At 44.2% G+C, this 21,339-nt stretch overlaps 2 protein-coding genes across 8 annotated transcripts in view; one reads left to right on the plus strand and one right to left on the minus strand.

Annotated features, from left to right (window-relative positions):
* The first annotated feature begins 76 nt into the window (after positions 1–76).
* LOC118504486 (eukaryotic translation initiation factor 4E type 2) lies at positions 77–1,529 on the plus strand. Its single transcript, XM_036039005.1, has 4 exons — positions 77–272; positions 467–623; positions 711–833; positions 913–1,529. Exons 1-4 carry the CDS (start codon positions 256–258, stop codon positions 1,240–1,242), a joined length of 627 nt encoding a protein of 208 aa, XP_035894898.1. The 5' UTR covers positions 77–255; the 3' UTR covers positions 1,243–1,529.
* Positions 1,530–1,725: 196 nt separating this feature from the next.
* LOC118504479 overlaps positions 1,726–21,339 on the minus strand; it is a 30,744-nt gene continuing 11,130 nt past the window's right edge. For 6 of the 7 annotated variants that reach the window (XM_036038990.1, XM_036038996.1, XM_036038992.1 and 3 more), the window contains 8 exons: positions 11,173–11,913; positions 10,919–11,093; positions 9,773–10,851; positions 8,966–9,696; positions 8,693–8,889; positions 8,415–8,542; positions 7,372–8,348; positions 1,726–7,284 (listed from right to left, as the gene is read on the minus strand). In XM_036038990.1, coding sequence (XP_035894883.1) covers positions 6,373–7,284; positions 7,372–8,348; positions 8,415–8,542; positions 8,693–8,889; positions 8,966–9,696; positions 9,773–10,851; positions 10,919–11,093; positions 11,173–11,913 — 4,940 coding nt within the window. In that variant the 3' untranslated portion in view covers positions 1,726–6,372. The remainder of the gene's footprint in view (positions 7,285–7,371; positions 8,349–8,414; positions 8,543–8,692; positions 8,890–8,965; positions 9,697–9,772; positions 10,852–10,918; positions 11,094–11,172; positions 11,914–21,339) is intronic. The other variant, XR_004905306.1, reaches the window with a different exon arrangement.

Below are 21,339 nucleotides of genomic sequence, written 5' to 3' on the forward strand. Positions count from 1 at the left end.
ACGATTGACAGTTGAACAGCTCGAATAATGCCAAAACACACACGCAGCTCGAATTGCAAACATTTTGCTTGACAGTTCGAATCGCCTGCCCCGAAACGTCACTGCCGAACGTCACAAAAACACCTCGTATATCGAAGAGCAGCACAGCAAAAAGGCAAAAGCGCAAAGCGAAAACATTGCAGCAAAACACTCTGTGATAACGTGAATAATTATACAAACCGGTTGCACTCTGTTTAATACGCTGGGTCTTAAAATATGTCCAACAAATACGAGTGAGTATCACTCGGTGCGGCTTGCACCGGCACCGGACGGTGCGTTTCGTCGCGTTGTAGCAACAACAAGTCGTACCGCCGTGCACCTTGCTGCGTGTGCTAGATCTTTCCGCCAGAAACCGGAAGAGGTTTCTGGCCAAGCACGAGCGGCTGTGCTAACAAGGCTGACAATTTGCCTTATTTACATTCCGCAGAATCAGACCATATGCTAGCGACAGCGACGATAGCGGAGATGAGGTCTCGGACATTGATGTGGACAAGCTCGAGCCGCTTGAAGCAGGACCCGGGGAACATAAGCTACAGTACACCTACTGTTTATGGTTCGGCAAAAAGGGATCACATAGAGCGGCGGTACGGTGCTGTTCACGGACAGCGGTTCAACAGATGGTCGTGCAAGTAGCGGATGATCGTATTAATCGGTGCGCTCTCTGTTTTCAGGAGTACGACAAATCCCTACACTTGGTCGGCCGATGTGCCAGCGTTGAGCAGTGGTGGTCCCTGTACTGTCACCTAATAAAACCTACCAGCTTGAAACCTTACCGACGGTTACATTTGTTTAAGGTAGTAGGCATGCCGGAATTGCGATTACTGAATTGCGCAACCACAAAAGCATTATCTTCCCTTCGATTATTCTTCACAGAGCGGTATCAAACCGATGTGGGAAGATCCGAGCAACTCGAAAGGCGGTAAATGGGTCATCCGGCTGAAGAAGTCCAAAATGGACCGGGCCTGGGAGAACGTGTGCATGGCGATGCTCGGGGAGCAGTTTCTGGTAGGGTCGGAAATTTGTGGCGTCGTGCTGTGCACCCAGTACCCCGAGGACGTCCTGTCGGTGTGGAACCGGACGGCAACCGATACGGTTAGCACCAACCGCATACGGGACACGCTGCGGCGCATACTAAACCTACCTCAATCGCAGCACATCGAGTACAAACCGCACGGCGACAGTCTGAAGTTTGTGCCAGCCTGAATCGCCCCTGAAGTCTGGCACACGCAGCAAACCGCCACCAACAACCACTTCCAAAGTCTGATCGTGTAGACTTTCTCGCCACAGCATATGTTTCGAAATTTTATTTCGATTGTTTACACCTCCCCCGCCCCTCCCCGATTTTTTCCATAGCCCGAGAAAAGAAAAAAAAATGGTGCGATGATCCATGAACACAACACGCACCCTACAGCGGCAGCATCATCTGCATCCATTTTTTCCTACAATAAACGTTCGTATATTAAAGATTCTATACAAACATTACAACACGATGAATGCGTTACACAGAATCATTTTTGCTGCGAATTGATGACTTGCAAACAAAAACCCCACCATGCCGGGGAGGAAATGAGTGTACGAATTGCAGCAACACACCATAATTACTCAATATGTGCAAGTGAGAGCAAACAGTCATCTTCTCCATCGTTGTCCTTCGTTCGGATGCGCCCAAACCTCGACACTACCGACTTACGGTTACTAAATCTAGTTTATTCTTTCGAGATTGTTTGAATTCTCAATTCACATGTTCACATAATTAATCGTTAATAAATTTAAAACTTAAAGGTAAGTTTACAAACAAAATTCTTGATTTTGTCATTGATGTGAGGTAGATAACAAGTATTATTATTACATTATTACGTTTCCTGTGTTGTGTGTGTTTTTTCCCTCCTCAAACAAAACGGGAATCGATCTTGGGCGCGCGCACACACACACACATCGGTACTACGGCTACAGCGCTTTAAAAAATGAAAATAATCGTCAAAAAAACCGTTTTACTTTTTGAACCGAACCGACCGTATTTACGTCTTCCTTCCTTTCGCTCCTTTCGACGCATCAACCTCTTTTCTCGTGTTTGTGTAATAATGTTGTGTATTGTTGAAGCCGTTGGTCAAAAACTTTAAACAAACTAAAAGTACAAGCAAAACACAAAAAGCAATTTAAAAATGGAATGTGTTGTGTTACCGTTTGGTTGTTTTGCTTGGTGCTGGGATTGCTTGCTTGTGATTTTTGTTGTTTGGTGTATCCGAATACGAATCGATTTGGGATCTCGGGTAGATGCACTAGTCACCGCATAACGCTCCAACTTTGTCTTGCTCTGTCGCCGCTCCCTTGCATACTGTTCTGTTCAGGTATTTGTAGTATTTCAAACCTAGACCCCCTTTTCATAATGTAGTCTGTCGTATTGCAAACTGTTTGCTTTTACAGTACATAACTTTTCTATGCGCTTTAGATATGTTCTCTGGTTTAACATTTTGTGGTTTCTGTTGTGGCGGTACACTTGTTTCGTTTCGGGCTGATAATTATAAATGAGTGTGTGTGTGGGTGTTACAGATGTACGCACGTGCTCTCTCTTATTACATTCATTCTGGAAGCCGGCACACAAAAATCAATCTATTGCCTTCCGGTTGGTTTGTCTCGACAAACAGTTATAATAAATAATAATACATTAAAAAAACAACAGTGTTTCGTGCACATTGCTGCATGATGCGTGCATGCCTTGCCCGCGCAACAGATCAAACCAATCAAAAGTTACTTTAATCTGCCGCGGCACGGCTTTGCAGAACACAAAGTGAAAATGGTAACTTTGGAAGTTGTGAAAGTGTGCAGTCAACGTTGGAATTATGGAAGTATGTGTGTGTATGTGTGTGTATGTGTGTGTGTGTATTTACTTATGTTTCTTTTCCCATCCTGGAGATGTTTTTAGGACACCGTGGAAATAGAAAAAGACCCATTTGTTGTGTGTGTTACTCGTCGTAGACACGCACAAGCAGACCTTGGTGACCGGGTGCACGATTGTTGCAACACAACATTCTAAACATTTCTTTAGCCTTCTCGTTTTTTTAGCTAAACGATCCTAAACAGTGTTCAGGAAATGTTTTCTAATCATTTCATGGATTTGGTCGGAAAAATGTGTGAGCGCGTCTGTCCTGAACTTATCCAATTTTCAAAACACATGTGATACCGTCAAGAGCACGTGTTCGTGCTTGTAAGCAACATATTTTTGCGCCTTACACTCGAACAGGTCAACTACTAAATAACACGAGCGTTTTAAACATTTTTGCCTCAATCGTACCCGATTTTACGTTCCAATCCGTGCACAATGAGGAGTGTCAGTACATTCGCTCTGGTACAACTGTGTTCAGCTATTTAAAACCTAAGATTCGAGGCTCTCGCTTTTAATATGCTGACGACTGGCTTCACTACGTTTCTCCTCTCCTTGTAGGCCGTAACTGATCTGACTCAAATTATAGAACAGACAGATTGATTGTAGTAAACGATGCAAGACCGGTTTAAAAGGACGATTTCTGTGTGTAGTTGCTGCTTATCCAATCCAATCGTTTTCCGATCAGCCAATGTGGTTTGCCAAAGAAGCGTTATCCAATGTGGAAAACAATCCGTTTAAAAGAAAAGAAAAAACAAATCCAAAAGTGCCTTTATCACACTGTTGCTGCTACATGTGCTACTCTATGTTCGGCCTATGCTTCCTTCCCCAGTATGCAGCACATCAACAGTTTTCGTATAATGTATGTGTGTGTGTGTGTGTAAGTTTACTACTACACGCTAGTAGTAGCCATTGTTTTCTTCTTGACAAACGTTTGTTAATTCATCGTTATTTTTTTTCATTTACTCGCCCGCCGCCGCCTGGCTGTAGAATAATATAGTGTTTTTGTTGTTGCTGTTGTTGCTTTCCATGCTTACATTAGGTATCGCTAGGGTTATATTATGCACTTACTTACTACTATTTATAAGTCAGGTACCCAGATTATTCTTATTTCATTACATCGTCGGTCAATTTATCTGTTCGGTTTGCTTTTTTGTTTGTTTGTTTGTTTGTTGTTTTGCATTGGCATACGTTGTGTGTGTCTGTTTGCTTAACCCAAATGTGTTGGGTGGAGGGTGGCGGGGGGAAGAGGAGGAAGTGAGTGGTGTGTTTAACTGAGCCACTGAGCGACTAATTTAGTTCAAGCAATAACCGAAAAGCTTTTTGTTTAAAATTAAAGAAAAAAAAAACAAACATAAGGGAAAAGAAAGTTTAATGGTGGCGATGCGTATAGGAGGACACCCCACCCACTACTACTGTTTGTTACCACAAATCGTACGTTAGACATAAATAAATATCATAAGATGATGAGGAGTAAAGGGGGGAGGTTCGTACGTAATATAAACATCTCGTTGCTTTAAAATATGCTTTGCTCACCCAAGGGCCCCCAAAAAGGTGTTTACCAATACCGACCGGTAGTAGTAAGAAGGGAGAAGCTGAAGAAGTACATTAGTGATAACAAGCGACGGAAAATGATTGGGGCATAGGGAGTTAGCCGGGTGCAAATCTATCTATGTGAATCTCAAGATGGGCATATATATATATATATGTATTAGTGCATGTATATGTTTTAGCATAACCGCTTTGTTTCTTTGGTGGGACGATGAGATTATTACACAGGTGTATAAAATTAGACCATTAACATATAATGCATCGGACGCTGCGCGCCGATTACAACGGTTCAGCGCCTGTTCGGTTCTTACGGTCGCGCACGTTTCTTCACTGAAGAATGGGGCGCCGCGCAACCACACTACACAATAGCTGCTTCTATAAATGTAAGTAATTCAACATTCCTACCCACATGAGTGCTTCTCGTGTGGGTGGTAAATGTTATTTGGCAACAAAGTAAAACATTCGCTCGTTCGCTTCTGTGTGAGTATCCTATTTACCCGGGGATATCGCTTGGCTTTTTGTTTTTTTCTCTTATAACTGTATGTACTTCTTCACTTCACTTCTTCAGAGAGAATGTGTGTGTGTGTGAGAGAGAGAGCTTGTGTGTTTGGAAATGGCTTATAGTAGGCGCAACATAATAGTCACAGTTCATAGAGAATATATCGATTAAAACAAAATGCGAGTTTTCATAAATAAACAATACTGTAGATCACACTATGGGGAGGGGGTGGGGGGGGGAAGCTTGTTACTTTTCACACTAGAAGTGTTTTTGTTTTGAGTTTGAAATAGAGACGTTTTTCTTCTTCTTCGGTGGCACTAGAACCTCGAAAGGTCTCGGCCTGCCATTTCTGGCTTTCAGTGATTTGATTTTACCCGTAGCAAAGTAGTCAGCGTTACGTACGGGGAGGCGGTCGGGATGGGATTTGAACCCCCCGGTCCTGCCGTGTGAAGACCTGCGCCGCTGTCGCCTCGGCCACCCGACCGCCCCACGCTTTTGCAGAGACGTTGTTGCAAACTGTTTAAATATGTTGTGTCTATTTGTAACATAATAGTAGACGACAGTGGATGAAAAACATTACCGTGTAAAACAAATGTAACCATTTACACAAACACGCGCGCGCGTGCTTGCACCACAGGCGAGCTTTTTGTTTGCAATAAAAGTATTTTTTGCGAGCATAGGGTGTTATCATTACGTTCAAAAGATTAAATGCAACTCAGTTTCGTTTTAATAGGAAACATATACACATAATATCCACACACACACACATAGTTTGTCGCTTGTGTTGCGGGGGAACTGTGGAACCTTGCGCAAAAAACCACGGTCAAATCAATAGCGGGCATCATTGTTGGGTGAGCTCTTAGGGGAAAAAACTATCATACATATCAAAGATGGGTTAAGCTTAAAGAGCGAGAGAGAGAGCGAGAGAGGAAACCATTCAAAAATATAGTAGACTCGTCGTCGTAACATCAAAACTAAAAAGTATCACCTAACATTAATCATCGAAAATTACGATGAAGCCTCTGCTTCGTTCTAACTGCTACTACGCTACAAAAGACCTGCCACACGTACCTAAGATAGTGCACCAATGCGCCGTGTGTGTTTTTGGTCACCAGCGCACTCTTCTTCGCAACAATCAGATTGTTCTCTTGCATTACATACTTCTGCTGCTCCATGCTTCCCGGCATCTCGGGCACAGATTAGATGCCCTCCAGTGGCACTGCAGCTGGGCGTTACACTTAACAACGTAAAGAACAGACACTAAAAACGGCATCTCAAAAACTATAACCATAAAACGAAAGTACCTGAGTGGGCAGCGGCGGTAGGAAAGTGGTTCGGGAGAAGGAGGGGGAAACGTACGTAATAGTAAATTGGCTTTTCTTTTGCCCTTCGTTCGTCGAGCCTAGCCGTTCGGACCGATGATCGGTCGCCGAAAGTTCCAGCTAGATGTGTGGTTCTGCTGATGCAGGGGTTTTGTACTGAGGCTGCTTGTATTCAGTAGCGACGATGAATTATCCAGCTCGTCGTCATCGTCATCATCGTCATCCTCGTCACCGTTGGCGTCTACCTTACGGTTGTAGGACTGTGCATTATTCGTCAGTGACCGGTCCAAACCGTTGCTCGCCGTCAACGTCGTCGGCCTGTCGGCCGCTGTCCTTTCTATGTGGTGATAGTTCAGATTTGCTTCATCGTGAGGCTTTGGTTGCGGGTGCCGGCGTGACTCTTGGTGCCGTTCCTGCTCATTTAAGGTAGGCAATAATACCCTCGCATTAAGGTCGGTCAACGACGACGGGCTCGTTGTAGTTTCAGGCAGCTGCCGGCACTCCTGCACCAGCAGCAGCTGTCGGCTGTGGTCTCCTTCGTCTGCTCGTTCATCATCACAGTTCGTTGCATAATCGTAATCATAAATTTCTACTGGGTGTGGAGGGGGTGGTGGTGGTGGTGGTGCTGGCGGTAGTTGTGCTGCTGCTGCTGCTGGCACATCTGAACGCTGTTCCTTGGTTTCTTCTACAGTAATGGTGCTTGTGTTACTATCTAAAGTAGTCTCTAGTAATCTACGTTGGCTACTATCGAATTCTAGTGGGGTACGCGTTTTTAGCACGCATTGTGAGGAAGCCGGCGATAACGACGACGGTGTGGATGTACATGAGGACGATGGCGACGACGATGCCACTGGTGGAACAGTGCCGGATGCTTTGGACGTGAATGACGTAGCGGGTGACTGCTTATCCTCGCTAATGCGACGACTGCGAGCTCCTACCGGTATCCTGCCACTGATGTTTGATGATAGTTTAGTACCGTTTGCTATGCAACACTGTGTTGGAGAGACGGGTAAAAAAATGTACGCAATATTGAGCCGTTGCAAAAATGAATTACAATTTGTTTGACATAAATACGCTACCTCTTCGTCAACCGACGTGCGACGAATGGCTTCGTTGGGAGAAGTATTATCGTTGGTACACTCTTCCAATTCCGTCGACGATCGTTGACTTTTGGGCGAACTGTTCCTGCTGCCTTCCGTTCGTTCTTTGACCAGCAGTTCTTTGTACGAGGTAATCGCTGCACTCGCATTATTGGCCTGCGGAGAAAAAGGTTCGTCGCGCGGTATGCTCATCGCAACAGTATCAAAGCTTTTCCTCGTTTGCAGTCGGGCTCTGCTTATCAGTGCAGCTCCTGGATTCGGGTTCGTTGCTGGCGGTATCGATTGACCGCATGTGTTTATCGGCAGTCCGTTGCCCATCAGTCCTCCGTTTGCGCTTGGAAAGTTGTTGCCGGAGCGAATCAGTGTTTGCATTTCATGCATATCGTTGTTGCATCCCGTTATCATACCCATCATCTGCATCGCTGACGTATCGATGGCCAGATGATGTCGAGCGTCGTTGCTGCCGACAGCCAAGGGTGCTCTGTTGTTAAGGGGAGCGCCAGAGCTGCTAGCAGCTTTTTTGCATGCCTTTCGACGGAAGAGTAAATAGCAAAGTATACCCATGACAAGGAACAGCAACAGCACGAGCACTATCAGGTAGAGCTGAAGCACCCAACGTTCGCTGTAGCCTGCTGAGGAGCTGCCGCCGGGACCCTTCCCATCGACCCCATCAATGATCGGTTCGTAATTTTTCAGATTCAGGTAGATCGGTATACCGAGCCCGGAACTGCTGAGTGCACGAAGCGATATGTTGATCCGTTCGTCGGATGTGACATTGGGAAAGGTGAAGCTTACGGCATCCGCGGAAAGATTGGCCGAATGTTGCACACTATCTTCGTTGATCCATTCCACCAGATAGCCCTGCAGTATACCGTTACGATTTTCGGGCGGCCCCCAAGTGATGCTAATTGTGCCACCCTTACGGTGCAGCTCGTGATTAGTAACAGGTCCTGGAACTGAAACAGGAGCAAAATGAGATTTTTAATGACCGGCCCCAGAAGGTCATAAAAACACTTCTTTACCATCGTGCTTTGTTTGAAAATCCAAAATGTCGCTGAGCGCCTCATTTGATTCGCAAGGCTTTAGGAAAGCTTTATACATAGTAACAGGAGCAAGATCCTTCACATTATAGTACGACGCATCCTTTGGACTGAAACAATAATTGTCAATAACAGGTTGTTCGTTAGCTCGTATGCAAGTATTCGTGCTCAAGGACATTGCTTGGGGTGTCGGACGAAAAGAAAAAAAAAACGCAAGCGGCATCCTGTGTGGCAGAGAACATATTTCTATACGGACTCACATCTTTTGGCAATCGAATCGATTTGATCCTCCTCGCATTGTAACATCGTAGTTGACATTCTTATAGCACAGCTGCAAGCATCGGTTTATCGCCTTGGTGGCAACGAAGCGACTCCATGTAAACTGTACACTTCTGGCATCGATGTGGCTCGCCTGAAACTTGTTCACCGCATCGGTTCGGGGCGCATCTGTATCAAGCTGGATGGAGAACAAATATGGTATACTCATCATCAAGGAAGAATATGTGCTTCAGCATGTGAATACTACTACTTACCACCTTCCATTCAACGTATCGCAAATCTTGGACCATCGGCTCACCATCAGGACTTACTGAGCCAAGCACTCGCACCTTTACGCTGCGTATGTTTGGTAGAAGAATGCCCGTCACATTACCGGCAACCTTGACCTGTGTCACCGTAACTCTTTTATGCGTTTTCCGCATTTGAGCGGATTCGTCTGCTGCGTGATTGCCTAATGCAGCCTCGGACAGTTTTGTTGCCGCCGCTACTACTGCCTCCAGGCTGGACGCATTGGAGCGAAGGTGAGCGGCATTCACTGCGATAGGAACGTCCACATCCATCGCCCCGCTAGTGGCTAGAGAATCGAAGATTTGCTTCCGATCTTTCGACAGATCGAATGCGTGCCGGTTGCGCCTACTCTCTCGGTGACTTTGCCGGCGGCGACGTCGCTGCTGATGCGGCTGACTGTCCGCACTTTTGTCTGAACTTTCGCCACTCGCGCCACCCACGTCATACTCTTTCCACAGCCAATCCTGCAGCTCTTTCGTCACTGCATCGATTTTCCCCAGCAGTGGTTCTACCTCCTCGTGTGACATGTAGTCATCTAACGGATCGATTGTACCGATGATTTGGTTCGTGAAGCTGGTCAGATTGCTGTTTCCGCCGTGTCGAAGCTGTATCGTGAAGGCAGTCGGTTGTACAAAATCATACTTGGGCCACCAGATAAAAATGCCATTGTTGGGGAAAAACGTTGATAGAACAGGATCTGTAAAAAAGGTAGTTTACAATTAAAGCTGTTACTGAAAGCGAATGTATACTGCGTTCGTTGCGACTTTTCTTACATCCTTGCGATGCGCACCGGACGCCCCTGGACAACCTGGACGGGATGACTTTTTGCATGCCCTGCGTACCGCCACCACGAATGTTGTCCGCACCGGAAATATCACTAACCGAGCAGGCGCGCAAAAACACGGTATAGTTCCGAAAGGGTTCTACCATTTTGCCGCTGATCCTCAGACTGCCGTTAGCTGCCAGCTGCGTCGGTGGAGAGCTGTACCATCGGAACGGATCGTCGCTTGCCAGATAGTACATTACGTATTCAATGTTTGGACTGGCATGCGGCGGTGGTACAGTAAACGTTAAGTACAAACTGGTCGTGTCTACCGGATAGCACCGAATGCCGTCCAGTCGCTTGGCTTTGTGCCGATACTTCTGCTTGTCGCGAATGGTTAAATACGACGAGGCGGATACCTCGCCAGCCGCATTCCTTGCCATACACTGGTACAGACCTTCGTCCTCCGGGTCGAGTGTGTTGATTTGCAGCATCGGATAGTTGTAGTGTACGATGTAATTGCTGCTAAGTTCACGCCCGTTCTTGTACCAGGTTACCGTCGGCATCGGATTGCCCGTGACACTACAGTTGAACGCCATCGAGGCAACGACCGATGAGGTGTATGAAGCAATTTTGCTGACTATCGTAGGCGGGATCAGCACGGTTACATTGAATATTTGGCGATCGGTTCCGTCCGGTGTGCGACAGGTAAATCTTCCTTCGTGGCGTTCAACGGACACGTTTACAAACACGATCTGATGGGTATAGTTTTCCAGACGGATGGGGATTTCGCTCTGGCGAGGCGTGAACGTCCACTGGGGCTTACAGGAGTAACAGGCGCAGTGTAGCCGAAGCGTTTCTCCCGCTCGAACTGACATGTGAAGAGGTTGCAGTGGAGACAGAAGCCGATGCTTCTTCGGCTCCACCACCATAAGGCTACTTGGGGGTGTACTAATCACGGCAAGATTGAAGCTGGTACTGCGAACGTTTTTTGTGACATAATTGTTTGTTGCGTTACAACGGTACCGTCCACTGTCCATCAGGTGGACATCAGTGATGAGGAGGCTTCCGTTTTGTAATAGGAAAAATCTGCAATGCAAAAGATACAGTAAATACATTTTGAAAACAATAAACAGTCTTAATCCATCTTCCTTACCTGCTCTCCTTAGGGCTACCGAAATGGTTCTGCAGTTGCAGTACGGTTTTATTCACCGACCACGTAATGTTTGCTGCCGGATAGCTTTGAAACGGACAGGGAAGGACGGTAGGTTCGTTCGCACGTACAACGATCGTATTGTTGGGGAAATTTATCCGATTGTCCCGTTCGAGATCTGCAATAGGAATGTTCCGAAGGGAGCCATATAATCACAAATAATTCGATTCGTAATGCAGCGTTTGCTGGAAACATACATGCAATCCAAACGGTGCATTCGGTGGACAGGACCGAACCCTGGTAGCGTTGCTGATGGTTCACAAGCGTCGCCATACAACGATACACGCCAGCTGCCATGTTTCCATTCTGGCGGTTGTACGGAATTCTCAGCGTCCCATTTTCAAACAGCCGGAATCCTTTATGCGTTTGGTGCTGGTTCTGGTTCTGGAAGGCGGTGGTAAGGAATTCCAACCCGTTGCGATACCACACGTATTCGAACATACTCTGTGACCCGTAATACTCGCCGCCGCCCGACAGACCACGTCTCTGCGTGTGCACATATCTCCGCCGTCGTCGCCGCCTTCGCCTTCGACGCTCATCGTCATCATTTTCGTAATCTTTGTACTGACGCGGATAATGCTGATGGTGGTGTTGCTGCTCCTCTTGCGCGCCTTCCTGCAAGTGCTGCTCATCGTTCGACAGATCGTTGCTGGTCAACAGTGACGAGGTGTGTGGGAGAAAGTCATCCTCCATTTCATCGGTATCTTCGTCGTAACCCTCGTCATCTTCCTCCTCCTCGTCGTCTTCCTCGTTATGACCGTCCAAGTACTCGTCCCCATAGCTACTGTTCGGTATATCGTCGGACGTTTCCGGCCCTAGCTCTGCCTGGCAGGGCAGATACACCGGAGCATTCCGACTGCCGGTCACGATCACGTGTGACGGGGGCGCGGCTATTAGCCGCAGCCGCTCCGGACCTTCTTCGTTGACAAATGCAAGCACTGTGGAGGAAAAAATGGAAAGATTTGAAAGTTATTCTTTTCGTCATGAACAAAACTCTGCAACTCTACACTACTGCCATCGTATCAAATGAACACATTTCGATTGAAACGAAATACCCGAAATAAAAGTGTTTTTGGGTACGAATGGGACCTTCACTATACCGCTAACGCTGTTCGGTATGAACGACGGAACAAACATGGTTTTACTTTGTTTTTATATTCCATGCCCACCACAAGTACACCGAACACAAAACAGCAGGCGTACGCCGGTGCATTAGACTCTCCTCCTCGGCATGTGCTGTGCATTCGGCGATACAGTGCGCGTGTGTGTTGTTTGCAGCGCTGTCGAGTGCGCAAATGTGTACGGCAGCTTCTTCCTGACCCACCACAATCTTTGATCGGTTGTAGCTGCCCCGCTGCACAAAACGATGCTGCATGAATGAATGCACCGCTCCGCGTGCGGCGTTCACTGTATGTGTGGTGCGGTGTGCCTCAGGCGTGTTTCAATAATGCTCGGCGAGTTGCATAGATGCACAACACCTTCATGATGCCGGTTGTCGATCATCGTGCGGGAAGTGAGATGAACCAACAAAAAAAAAGGAGATGCATTCTCTTTGCACACAGGGTTTAACCATATGTGCCCGTGCATATAACAAAGAATATGCAACGAACAAACCCTGATCGCAGTTGATTGATTCGTACCGTTACGATTAAAATTAAATTGAATTTCGAAGCATGATAAATTATCTAGCAATGAAAGGTGCTTGGCTTGGATGATTGAACCGTTTTTTTCGCTGTTACAATAAAAGGAATTCTCTCTTATTTTACATACAACTGAAAGTAGGCGTGTGTACCTTTGCAAACTAATCGAATACAATTTAACAATTATGCAGGACCGTGCTTGGGACTTGTGCCGACCGTTTAATATCAAAGCTCAAAACAACAACACCGCTCAAAAGGCAGCGCCGCATGCTAATAAACATGTACTCTCTTTTTTTCTTACCCGAACTAAATAAACATAAATCATGTGCGCGAACCATCGCGGCAACACATAATTAACCGTCCTCCGGGTGGATGATCGATGTTCGATCGTTACTCCACCAGTAAATCAACCATCACCGCCCCAACCCAACCAACCAGACATAACACAACAAGCAAGCGATTGTGTTTATGCTCGTTTGTACAACATTGCGATCGTGGCACATTGTTTGCGGTGGAAATTGTCTTAATTAAAATTAAAGAGTAGCTCGCAGGAATTTCTTCACGTCTGGGCCACAAAGTGAGTCTTCAAATGAAACACTGCATCATTTCAACGATGTTTTATAAAGCGCATCGTTCTGTGGCTGTGAGGGGATGTGGGTTGTTCAATTTTTTTTTCCTCTCGCTTTTATGTTATTTATGAAAGTATCGTTTAGCGGTAAAACAAAACGACACATGTTCCTAGCGATCAAAACGACGCATTATAGGCAGAAGAGCTATTTGGGGTGCATAAACAACTATTTATTTACTTTACTTTTCCACTCCGCACCCTTTTAATGCATTGATCATGTGCATTTAGTAATGGAATTGATGGCTTCATTTCTGTAAATTGAGTTACAAATTTTAGACTAGATTTAAGGGCATAAAAACAGCTTTAATAATAAGAAAAACCGTTTCAGGCCTTATTTTCAAGGTTACAAAGAGTGTTATGAAACCTGGAACAGTATGATTAAACCGCAAACTTAACCACCAAATTATGTGGCAAAAAAACAACAAAAAAAAAAACGTTCGAACCTACCCAACGAAATCAGTCAGCATTCATGATGAGAATGCAGATGAAAACGAAAACGCTTCCCTGTGCGATTGATGTGCGTGCTGGAATCGTAATCCGTAGTAATGAAATGTGCATGAGGGCAAGTGAGACCCAGACAATCTGCCTTTAAAACTAGTCAAGTCAAGGACAACCGATTTGGGCAATTTGAATGTATTCTACTAAACGAAAACACGCCTCGTATAGCGGATGATCCCAGAAGGACAGCCGAATCTTAAGCAACGAGTCGTACTTTTCGGCACCACCCTAGACGAACCACACGGCTCAGTCAGCCGAAGCATGGTAGGCAAAAAGGTAGGCGACTGGGTTAGAGTTCTTTCTGTTCGTCGTATGCCACTGGACATTATCGCAGAATGAATTATGGAACAGTAAATCTATGTCTCGGAATGTACGGTTGCGTCTACAGTCTCCTACATTTAATCCTTTTTCTTCGATAGCAAACGAAACCTTCACGAAGCTTCACATACCGGTAAGATTTTTGAAAACCTAATATTGCACGTTGAAAATATTGCAGAATATTGTAAGAATAACGAAAGCTTTGCATGGTCTATGATCCATTCATGTTAGGCTCCAGCCTGTCGATTCCAGAATACAATCGTTATGAAACGGCCAAAGCAATCTGCCCATAGACTGACGCGCAAAACCATTCACCATTCAAATGACCTCCGCAAAGGCTGAATAAGAAGAAAAATCCTCCGTATTATTGCTCCCTAGCATCCAGAGCTCTGGCCAGCCCCCTTCGCCCGATATTATCCGATCCACTCACAACGCTTCAAAAACAGAATCCTGTTGAATACAAACGCGTTTTTCGACAGATCGCCACAGATCGCAGACGCTAGCGCAATAAACAGCAGAGCAACATACAAGAAGACAGAAAAAAAAGCAACACGCACATTCCAACGGATGATAGTTTTCTAAGCCTATTTGTTTCTGGAGCCTGTTCGAAATTGTGGGGAGACAAGGAGAAGCGGCGAATAGATTAAGATGGAGCAGAAGAGAATGTGCATTCTGGAGGATGGAGGAGTGGAGGCACGACGTAAGAAACCGCGCCATCGGCCGGGACGAGAAAAGAGAAACCTATTAGAGAAAAACAGGATTGCTTTGGGCTGTTTGTAGGCGCAAGGGGGGAAAACCAAGCTGGAAAGCGTGAGTGAGACGGGGTGTATCTAGGCGGCCACCAAAGCGAACGGGATCGTACGAAAGAAGTTGACGTATGGAAAGAAAACCGAATCTAGTGGGTTGTTGTTGCCTTACGCATAATTTACTTGCCGCTCTATCTCCCTGTTTCTACACCGCTCTTTGCCACGGTGTCCCTCGTCGCTTCTCCACCGACCATGGTTCCTCTTAAAAGCTTGAGCTTTATCATTAGCACCAACCCGTGCTTGCTGTTGCGTATATAGTGTGACCCTCTTCTACCGACTGGCACTCATACTGTGTTGCTGTTATACCTTTCGGATACAGCTTCACAAGGTAAAGAAAATGCGTAAGCTGTATCCAGTGCCAACCAGGAAGAGATCGAGACTTCATTCATTGCGAACGCGCATTGCGATGCAATGGAAAGGCGAAAAAGGTGCGGGGAAAGGTGGAACGGCTTACTAAATGCCCATAACACCCATCATACACACACACACACAAACATTCCACAGCACGAGCCAACTTCACGCACAAGGTACAGCGTGTGTGTGGTTTTGCACAAACAGGATGAAACAGCCAGCTAGATTTCAACGATAGTACAGACGACGAAAGAGGTTCGCACACACCCGGATGGAAAATTCAACAGCTACGCACTTTTCGTTTCCTCTCGCGTTGCTCTGTAAAACTGTAAAACACATTAATGGGAAAAGGTTGCCGAAACTAGGGAGCATTTCACAATTAATGTAATGGGATTTCGAAACGGTACATCTGTACTGTGCTGTCGCGGGTGAAGGCGCTGCGCCTTTTCCATTATAAATTAGTGCTGCTTTGCCAAAAAAGAAAAAAGTGGCGCTCGAATGGCTTAAATTATGGCCGCAGGCGAATGCTGGAAAGAACAAAATGACGATAGACGGCGATACGCACCCCAAACGCACCCGCCGCACGTCCGGTTGTGGGAAAAGTGCGTGCGAATGAGGCTCCCAAATAGCTACGCACTACAAAACACAACGCACCATCTGTGAAATTCCGGGCATAGCAAAGCAAAAGAAGAAAACCGGCCACGCGGGGGGAGGTTTATTGAACTTTCTGCGATCGAGCTTTCGCGTTGCGTTTTGAGGTCGGACGGACACTTCTTCGGCTCGATCCCACACTCCTGCTGGCGGGGTTTTTATCTAGCCGGTCAGCAATTCTTACCAGCAATAAAGAAATGGACGGCTGCTAATAGCACACCAACCACACCACCACGCACACACACACAGTTAGGCATCCGTTTGTTCGCTATCACACCCCGATCGCACAGCGGTTGCGGATCGATACGCACATTCTTCTAATTTGGACAGGCAAACAAGCGAACTGGTTTCCTTCGTTTTACCTTTTTGGCGGTTGCGTTTTCGGCCATCTTTATTCCATGCGTGAATGCGTACCGGACGCACTAAACGCGACGTGATGCCACCATGAGTAAAGCTAGCCGGCTGGTGAAGAAAAAAAACACCCCCCGAACTAATAATACGCGTGGATATAGATAAACCGTTGCCCAAACCGTGATGGTCCAAAATTTGCAACTTCGATCACAAGCCAGCTAATAGAATTTGGACCGGAACTGTTCCGTTAACAAACTGTACGGAAAGTAATCCGCATTATGATCTCAATACACGCACAAGGTGCTGAAGACGTGTGAAATAGTGCTTTTAATCTTCTTCGGATTTTATGGCTGAGCCCGGAAGATAAGCGAGCGTACAATTGATTTGGATGTGCTATTCTGTGTATTTCCATTCGGGATAGCAACATTGAGCAGTTGCTGAAGACACAATACGCAAAGTTGGCCAACGCGCACGTACTACCACGTGTCAAACAAATGCGACACACGACCGGATATTGGGCACAACAGTACAGAGACAGTGTGACCGTGTCAAGAACTATCATCCTCATAAGATTTACTTCTCTAGGCTTTCCTTATTTTCGCACAGCGGACATACGAATTGATACACATGGTACAAAGAAAAACAAATTTATTTTCGTTCCACAGACCCTACTGCTTGGCAGCCACACAGATACATGCCAGATGTGCCGCGTTCTAGGAGAAAATAATAAGATAGTCAGCATATTTGCTTACATAATTCTGTCCGTGAACACACAACACATTCACGTTGAGGCGATCTTCTTTTTTTTTTTTTGGCCACATGATGATGATTAAAGGCACTGTAAAAGCAGGATATACAAAAATACGCTTCCTGTTTCCGGGTTCAGCTTTTTTTGTATCGCAATGCTTAAACCTTATGTGGGAATCTGTTTATTATTTCATCTTTTCATAATCCGACATCAATATGGATAACAATCCAAATTAAAACGATGTTTTAAAAGACGATTATTTATAACTTTCTATTTAATTTTATAACTTTTTAAACAAGAGAGATGGTTTACGGTATAATGGTAATTCCGAATAATAATGGTATATATTCGAACATTCAAACGATCACGGGTACCCCCCTGGGGTCCTTCCAAAACGACTCTCCATATTGTTTCCTGTTGTGTAACAGAAACTCATATTCAATCCCTTGGCACAATCACACATGGGAGATGCTTTTAAGGGAAGATTTTCATGAACATAATTATCTTTTTTACAAAACCGAGTTTACATGGAAACTATTTATCGAATCAGTTGAAAGAATTCGATAAAACTAGTTTACACTGCTTTACCTGTCGTTTCTGGGTAGAAACTATAGAAATCTGGAACCTGCATCTGTCCCCCAATGAAGAAGCAACAGTCAGAACTAAAACATTTCAGTTCGACATTTTCCTTGTTCGATGTACCACAAACCGCCCTAGCGATTGAAGGACTAGAGTCAACATTCATTTCCAATAAAACGACATTTTGCCAACTTTTCGTACTTACTTGGCACGAAAATTAACGCTGTAAAATAGAAAGCATTCACGCGAGTTAGCAACGAGCGTCGGTAATCGCTAAATCAGCATTGGGAGTGTCGTGTTGTATCCAACGCGACGAGTTATGCTGATGCGGCGATCGCTGCTGGGCCGTTTATGGGCCGATAACGGAATCGGCTGAATTCAATAAAATAGTTAATTTCAAGACACCGAACTGTAAAAGACTCTTTCTATCTATTCAGAAAGAAAAGTTTTAACTGGCGCCCGAATAGGGACCTGACAAAAAAATCAGCGGGAAGTGTATAAGTTAAAAAAAAAATCCTATAAAGTTAGCCATTTAAAAATTGTGGCTAATCTCGTGGTTGAAGGAGCCATCATAATAACGAAGCGAACTTTGGGACACCGTGGTTAATTCCCGATTGCTGCCAGCGAGCCCCCAGTCATCAGAAGGATAAAAAGGAACATCTTGCTGTAGCTGCCCAATTTTCCCCCGAAGAAAAAGAAGTCAGATGCCCATGGAAATTAACTCAACCATACTGTAAGTAAAAACCTAAAAAATCCGAAATCAGTGAAATTTTGGTGTTTAATTAAATAGCTTCTGCTGTAATTTGTTAGTGGTGAATCGTGATCGTGACAAGTGTTAAGTGAAGTGAGCATTTAAAACACAAAAATGACCAATCCCAACACTGAAATGGTTCTACGATCTTTCGTGGAGATGGGAAAAACCCCTGACTTTTTGAGGGATGTTCCTATTTTTGATGGAAACCCAAATGAGTTGATGAATTGGATTTCGGATGTGGAAGATGTTTTTATCATGTATAGAGATCTTCCTGACGACTCTGTGCAGTTCCATCTGATCGAACGAACAATCAGAAGGAAAGTCCGTGGAGAAGCTTCCGATGTGTTAAATGCAAATAATGCAACATGTAGTTGGCATCAGATAAAATCTATCCTAATGCTTTACTATAAAGATAAGCGTGACGTGAAGACCCTGGATTATGAATTGACGTGTATTCGTAAGGGTAATTCGGAAAGCCTCGCCGGATATTATAGCAGGGTTAACCAATTGTTAGCCGCTATAATAGCACAAGTTCAAACTGACAGTAAGTACTCTCTGCATGCAAATGTCCACATAAACTATTTCAGAGAGAAAGCTTTGGATTCGTTTATTAGAGGTTTAGAAAAACCATTATCCACTTTATTAAAAACTGCTGACCCGAAGACCCTTAGCAAAGCATATCAATTTTGCATTGATTACTTTAATATGGACGTTCGATCAGCACCTTTTAAAAATCAATATGGAAATCAAAATTCTCTTAATATTCCCAAGCCAAGAGATTTAGGCTTCGAGCCTCAACCCCCTAGGGTAGCACCCAGAAAAATTGTTTATCAATAAGTACCCCCTCCTAGAGCAGCGCCTCGTCCAGCTCCACGATACAATTCCCATTACCTGCCTAATCAGCAATATACCCCACAGAGGCAACAGCCCGAGCCAATGGAGGTAGATAGAAGTATAAATTCACGTCATATTGACTATGGTAACAGACCCACATATGGCGAAAAAAGACCAAGACCACCATCAAGTCAAGAAGCGTGGGTAAAGAGGCAAGCTCACCCATTATATGCTCATCAAATGAATAAAAATGCCAACGACGCAAGGTATTGTCACGGACAAACAATAAATGAATTTGAGCTCACAGAGCAAAACAATCTTGTTGACAAATTACAAAACATAAATTTGCAACACGAGCATGATCCGTTGGAGGGATCAAGTCGCGATGGTCAGAACCATTTTTTAGAGTGGAAGATGAGTTGGTAGTTCCCAGCCTTCCTTTTATTTATCTTAAAACTACCATTGGAAACTTTCCGTTTTTAATAGACACAGGTGCTAATATTAATTTAATACATCCACAATTGGCACGTGCATATGAAATCAGTAAACCGTACGAATTTTCAGTAGGTCAAATAAGTTGTGCAAATAGTACATTTGCTCCTACTAGTGCAATTAATATAAATTTTTTCCATCCCAAAATTGATTTTGAAGATCGCTTTTTGTTACACAAATTTCACAATTTTTTTTATGGAATCATTGGAAATAGCATGTTGAAAACATTGAAAGCTAAAATTGATCTAGAAAATGACCAAATCACATTGAGTAGAAACTCTAAAAGATTCGTCATCCCAATCTCATACTATTCTCCACATAATCGGTCATCCCACAATTTGATCCGAACATCTCATCTATCCAAATTAGAGCTAGAAAAACTAAACCAGGTTTTAGATAAAAACAGAGATGCATTTTACAAACCAGACAGTAAACTAACATGTACAACCAAAGTGGAATGTGCAATACACACTTCAGACGATACACCTATCCATCAAAGAGTGTATCCATATCCTGCAGCATATGCTGACGAAGTAAATAAGCAAGTTGACAAGCTATTAGCGGATGGAATAATCAGACCGTCTCGCTCAGCTTGGACTTCACCGGTATGGATTGTGCCAAAAAAACCGGATGCATCAGGACAAAAGAAATTTAGAATGGTTATCGATTATCGAATGTTAAATGCTAAAACCATCTCCGAAAAATATCCAATGCCCGAGATAAATTATGTGATAGACCAATTAAAAGGAAAAAAATATTTCTCGACTTTAGATTTAGCTTCGGGATTCCATCAAATTAAGATGAAAGCATCAGATATTGAAAAAACGGCTTTTGCTATTAATAACGGTAAATACGAATTTACTAGGATGCCGTTTGGTTTAAAAAACGCACCGGCTATATTTCAAAGGGCTATCGATGATGTACTTCGAAATTTTATTGGAAAAATATGTTACGTTTATATAGACGACGTAATAGTTTTTGGCGATGATTTAGAAAATCATTTGAAAAATTTGGACACAATTTTGACAACATTAAATAATGCAGGACTAAAAATTCAATTAGACAAATCAGAATTCCTTCGCCAAGAAGTTGAATTTCTTGGTTTCATTATTTGCACAGAGGGAATAAAACCCAACCATAAAAAAATAGAAGTTATAAATAAATACCCTGTGCCCAAAACCATTAAAGATTTGCGTGCCTTCCTAGGATTAATGGGCTACTATCGACGATTTGTCAAAGACTTTGCCAAAATTGCTAAACCTTTGACAAACATTTTAAGGGGAAAGGGATCTGACACATCCAAAAAGAAAATTACATTAAATCAACAAGAAATCGAATGTTTCAATAAAATGAAGCAAATACTATCATCGAGCGATATTCTCATCTATCCAGATTTTAACAAACCATTTATTTTGACAACCGATGCTTCAGATTATGCAATTGGATCCGTTCTTTCTCAAGGTGAATTAGGCAAAGATAAACCAATTCACTTCGCATCAAGAACACTATCTAAAACTGAAGAGAAATATTCCACCCCTGAGAAAGAAATGCTTGCAATTTTCTGGTCACTACAAACTTTCCGCAATTATTTGTATGGAGCTAAACTCAAAATATTAACTGATCATCAACCACTTACTTTTGCCCTCTCCCAAAAAAATACTAACGCAAAATTAAAACGTTGGAAAGCATATTTAGAGGAGCATGACCACGAGAT

Source organism: Anopheles stephensi, chromosome 2, assembly GCF_013141755.1.
Source record: "Anopheles stephensi strain Indian chromosome 2, UCI_ANSTEP_V1.0, whole genome shotgun sequence".
NCBI lineage: Eukaryota > Metazoa > Arthropoda > Insecta > Diptera > Culicidae > Anopheles > Anopheles stephensi.

Excerpts from the sequence above, each read along its gene's own strand:
- LOC118504486 (XM_036039005.1), top strand. Across the intron at positions 624-710 it reads AGGGATCACATAGAGCGGCG|GAGTACGACAAATCCCTACA; the intron begins GTACGGTGCTGT and ends CTCTGTTTTCAG. Across the intron at positions 834-912 it reads GACGGTTACATTTGTTTAAG|AGCGGTATCAAACCGATGTG; the intron begins GTAGTAGGCATG and ends TATTCTTCACAG.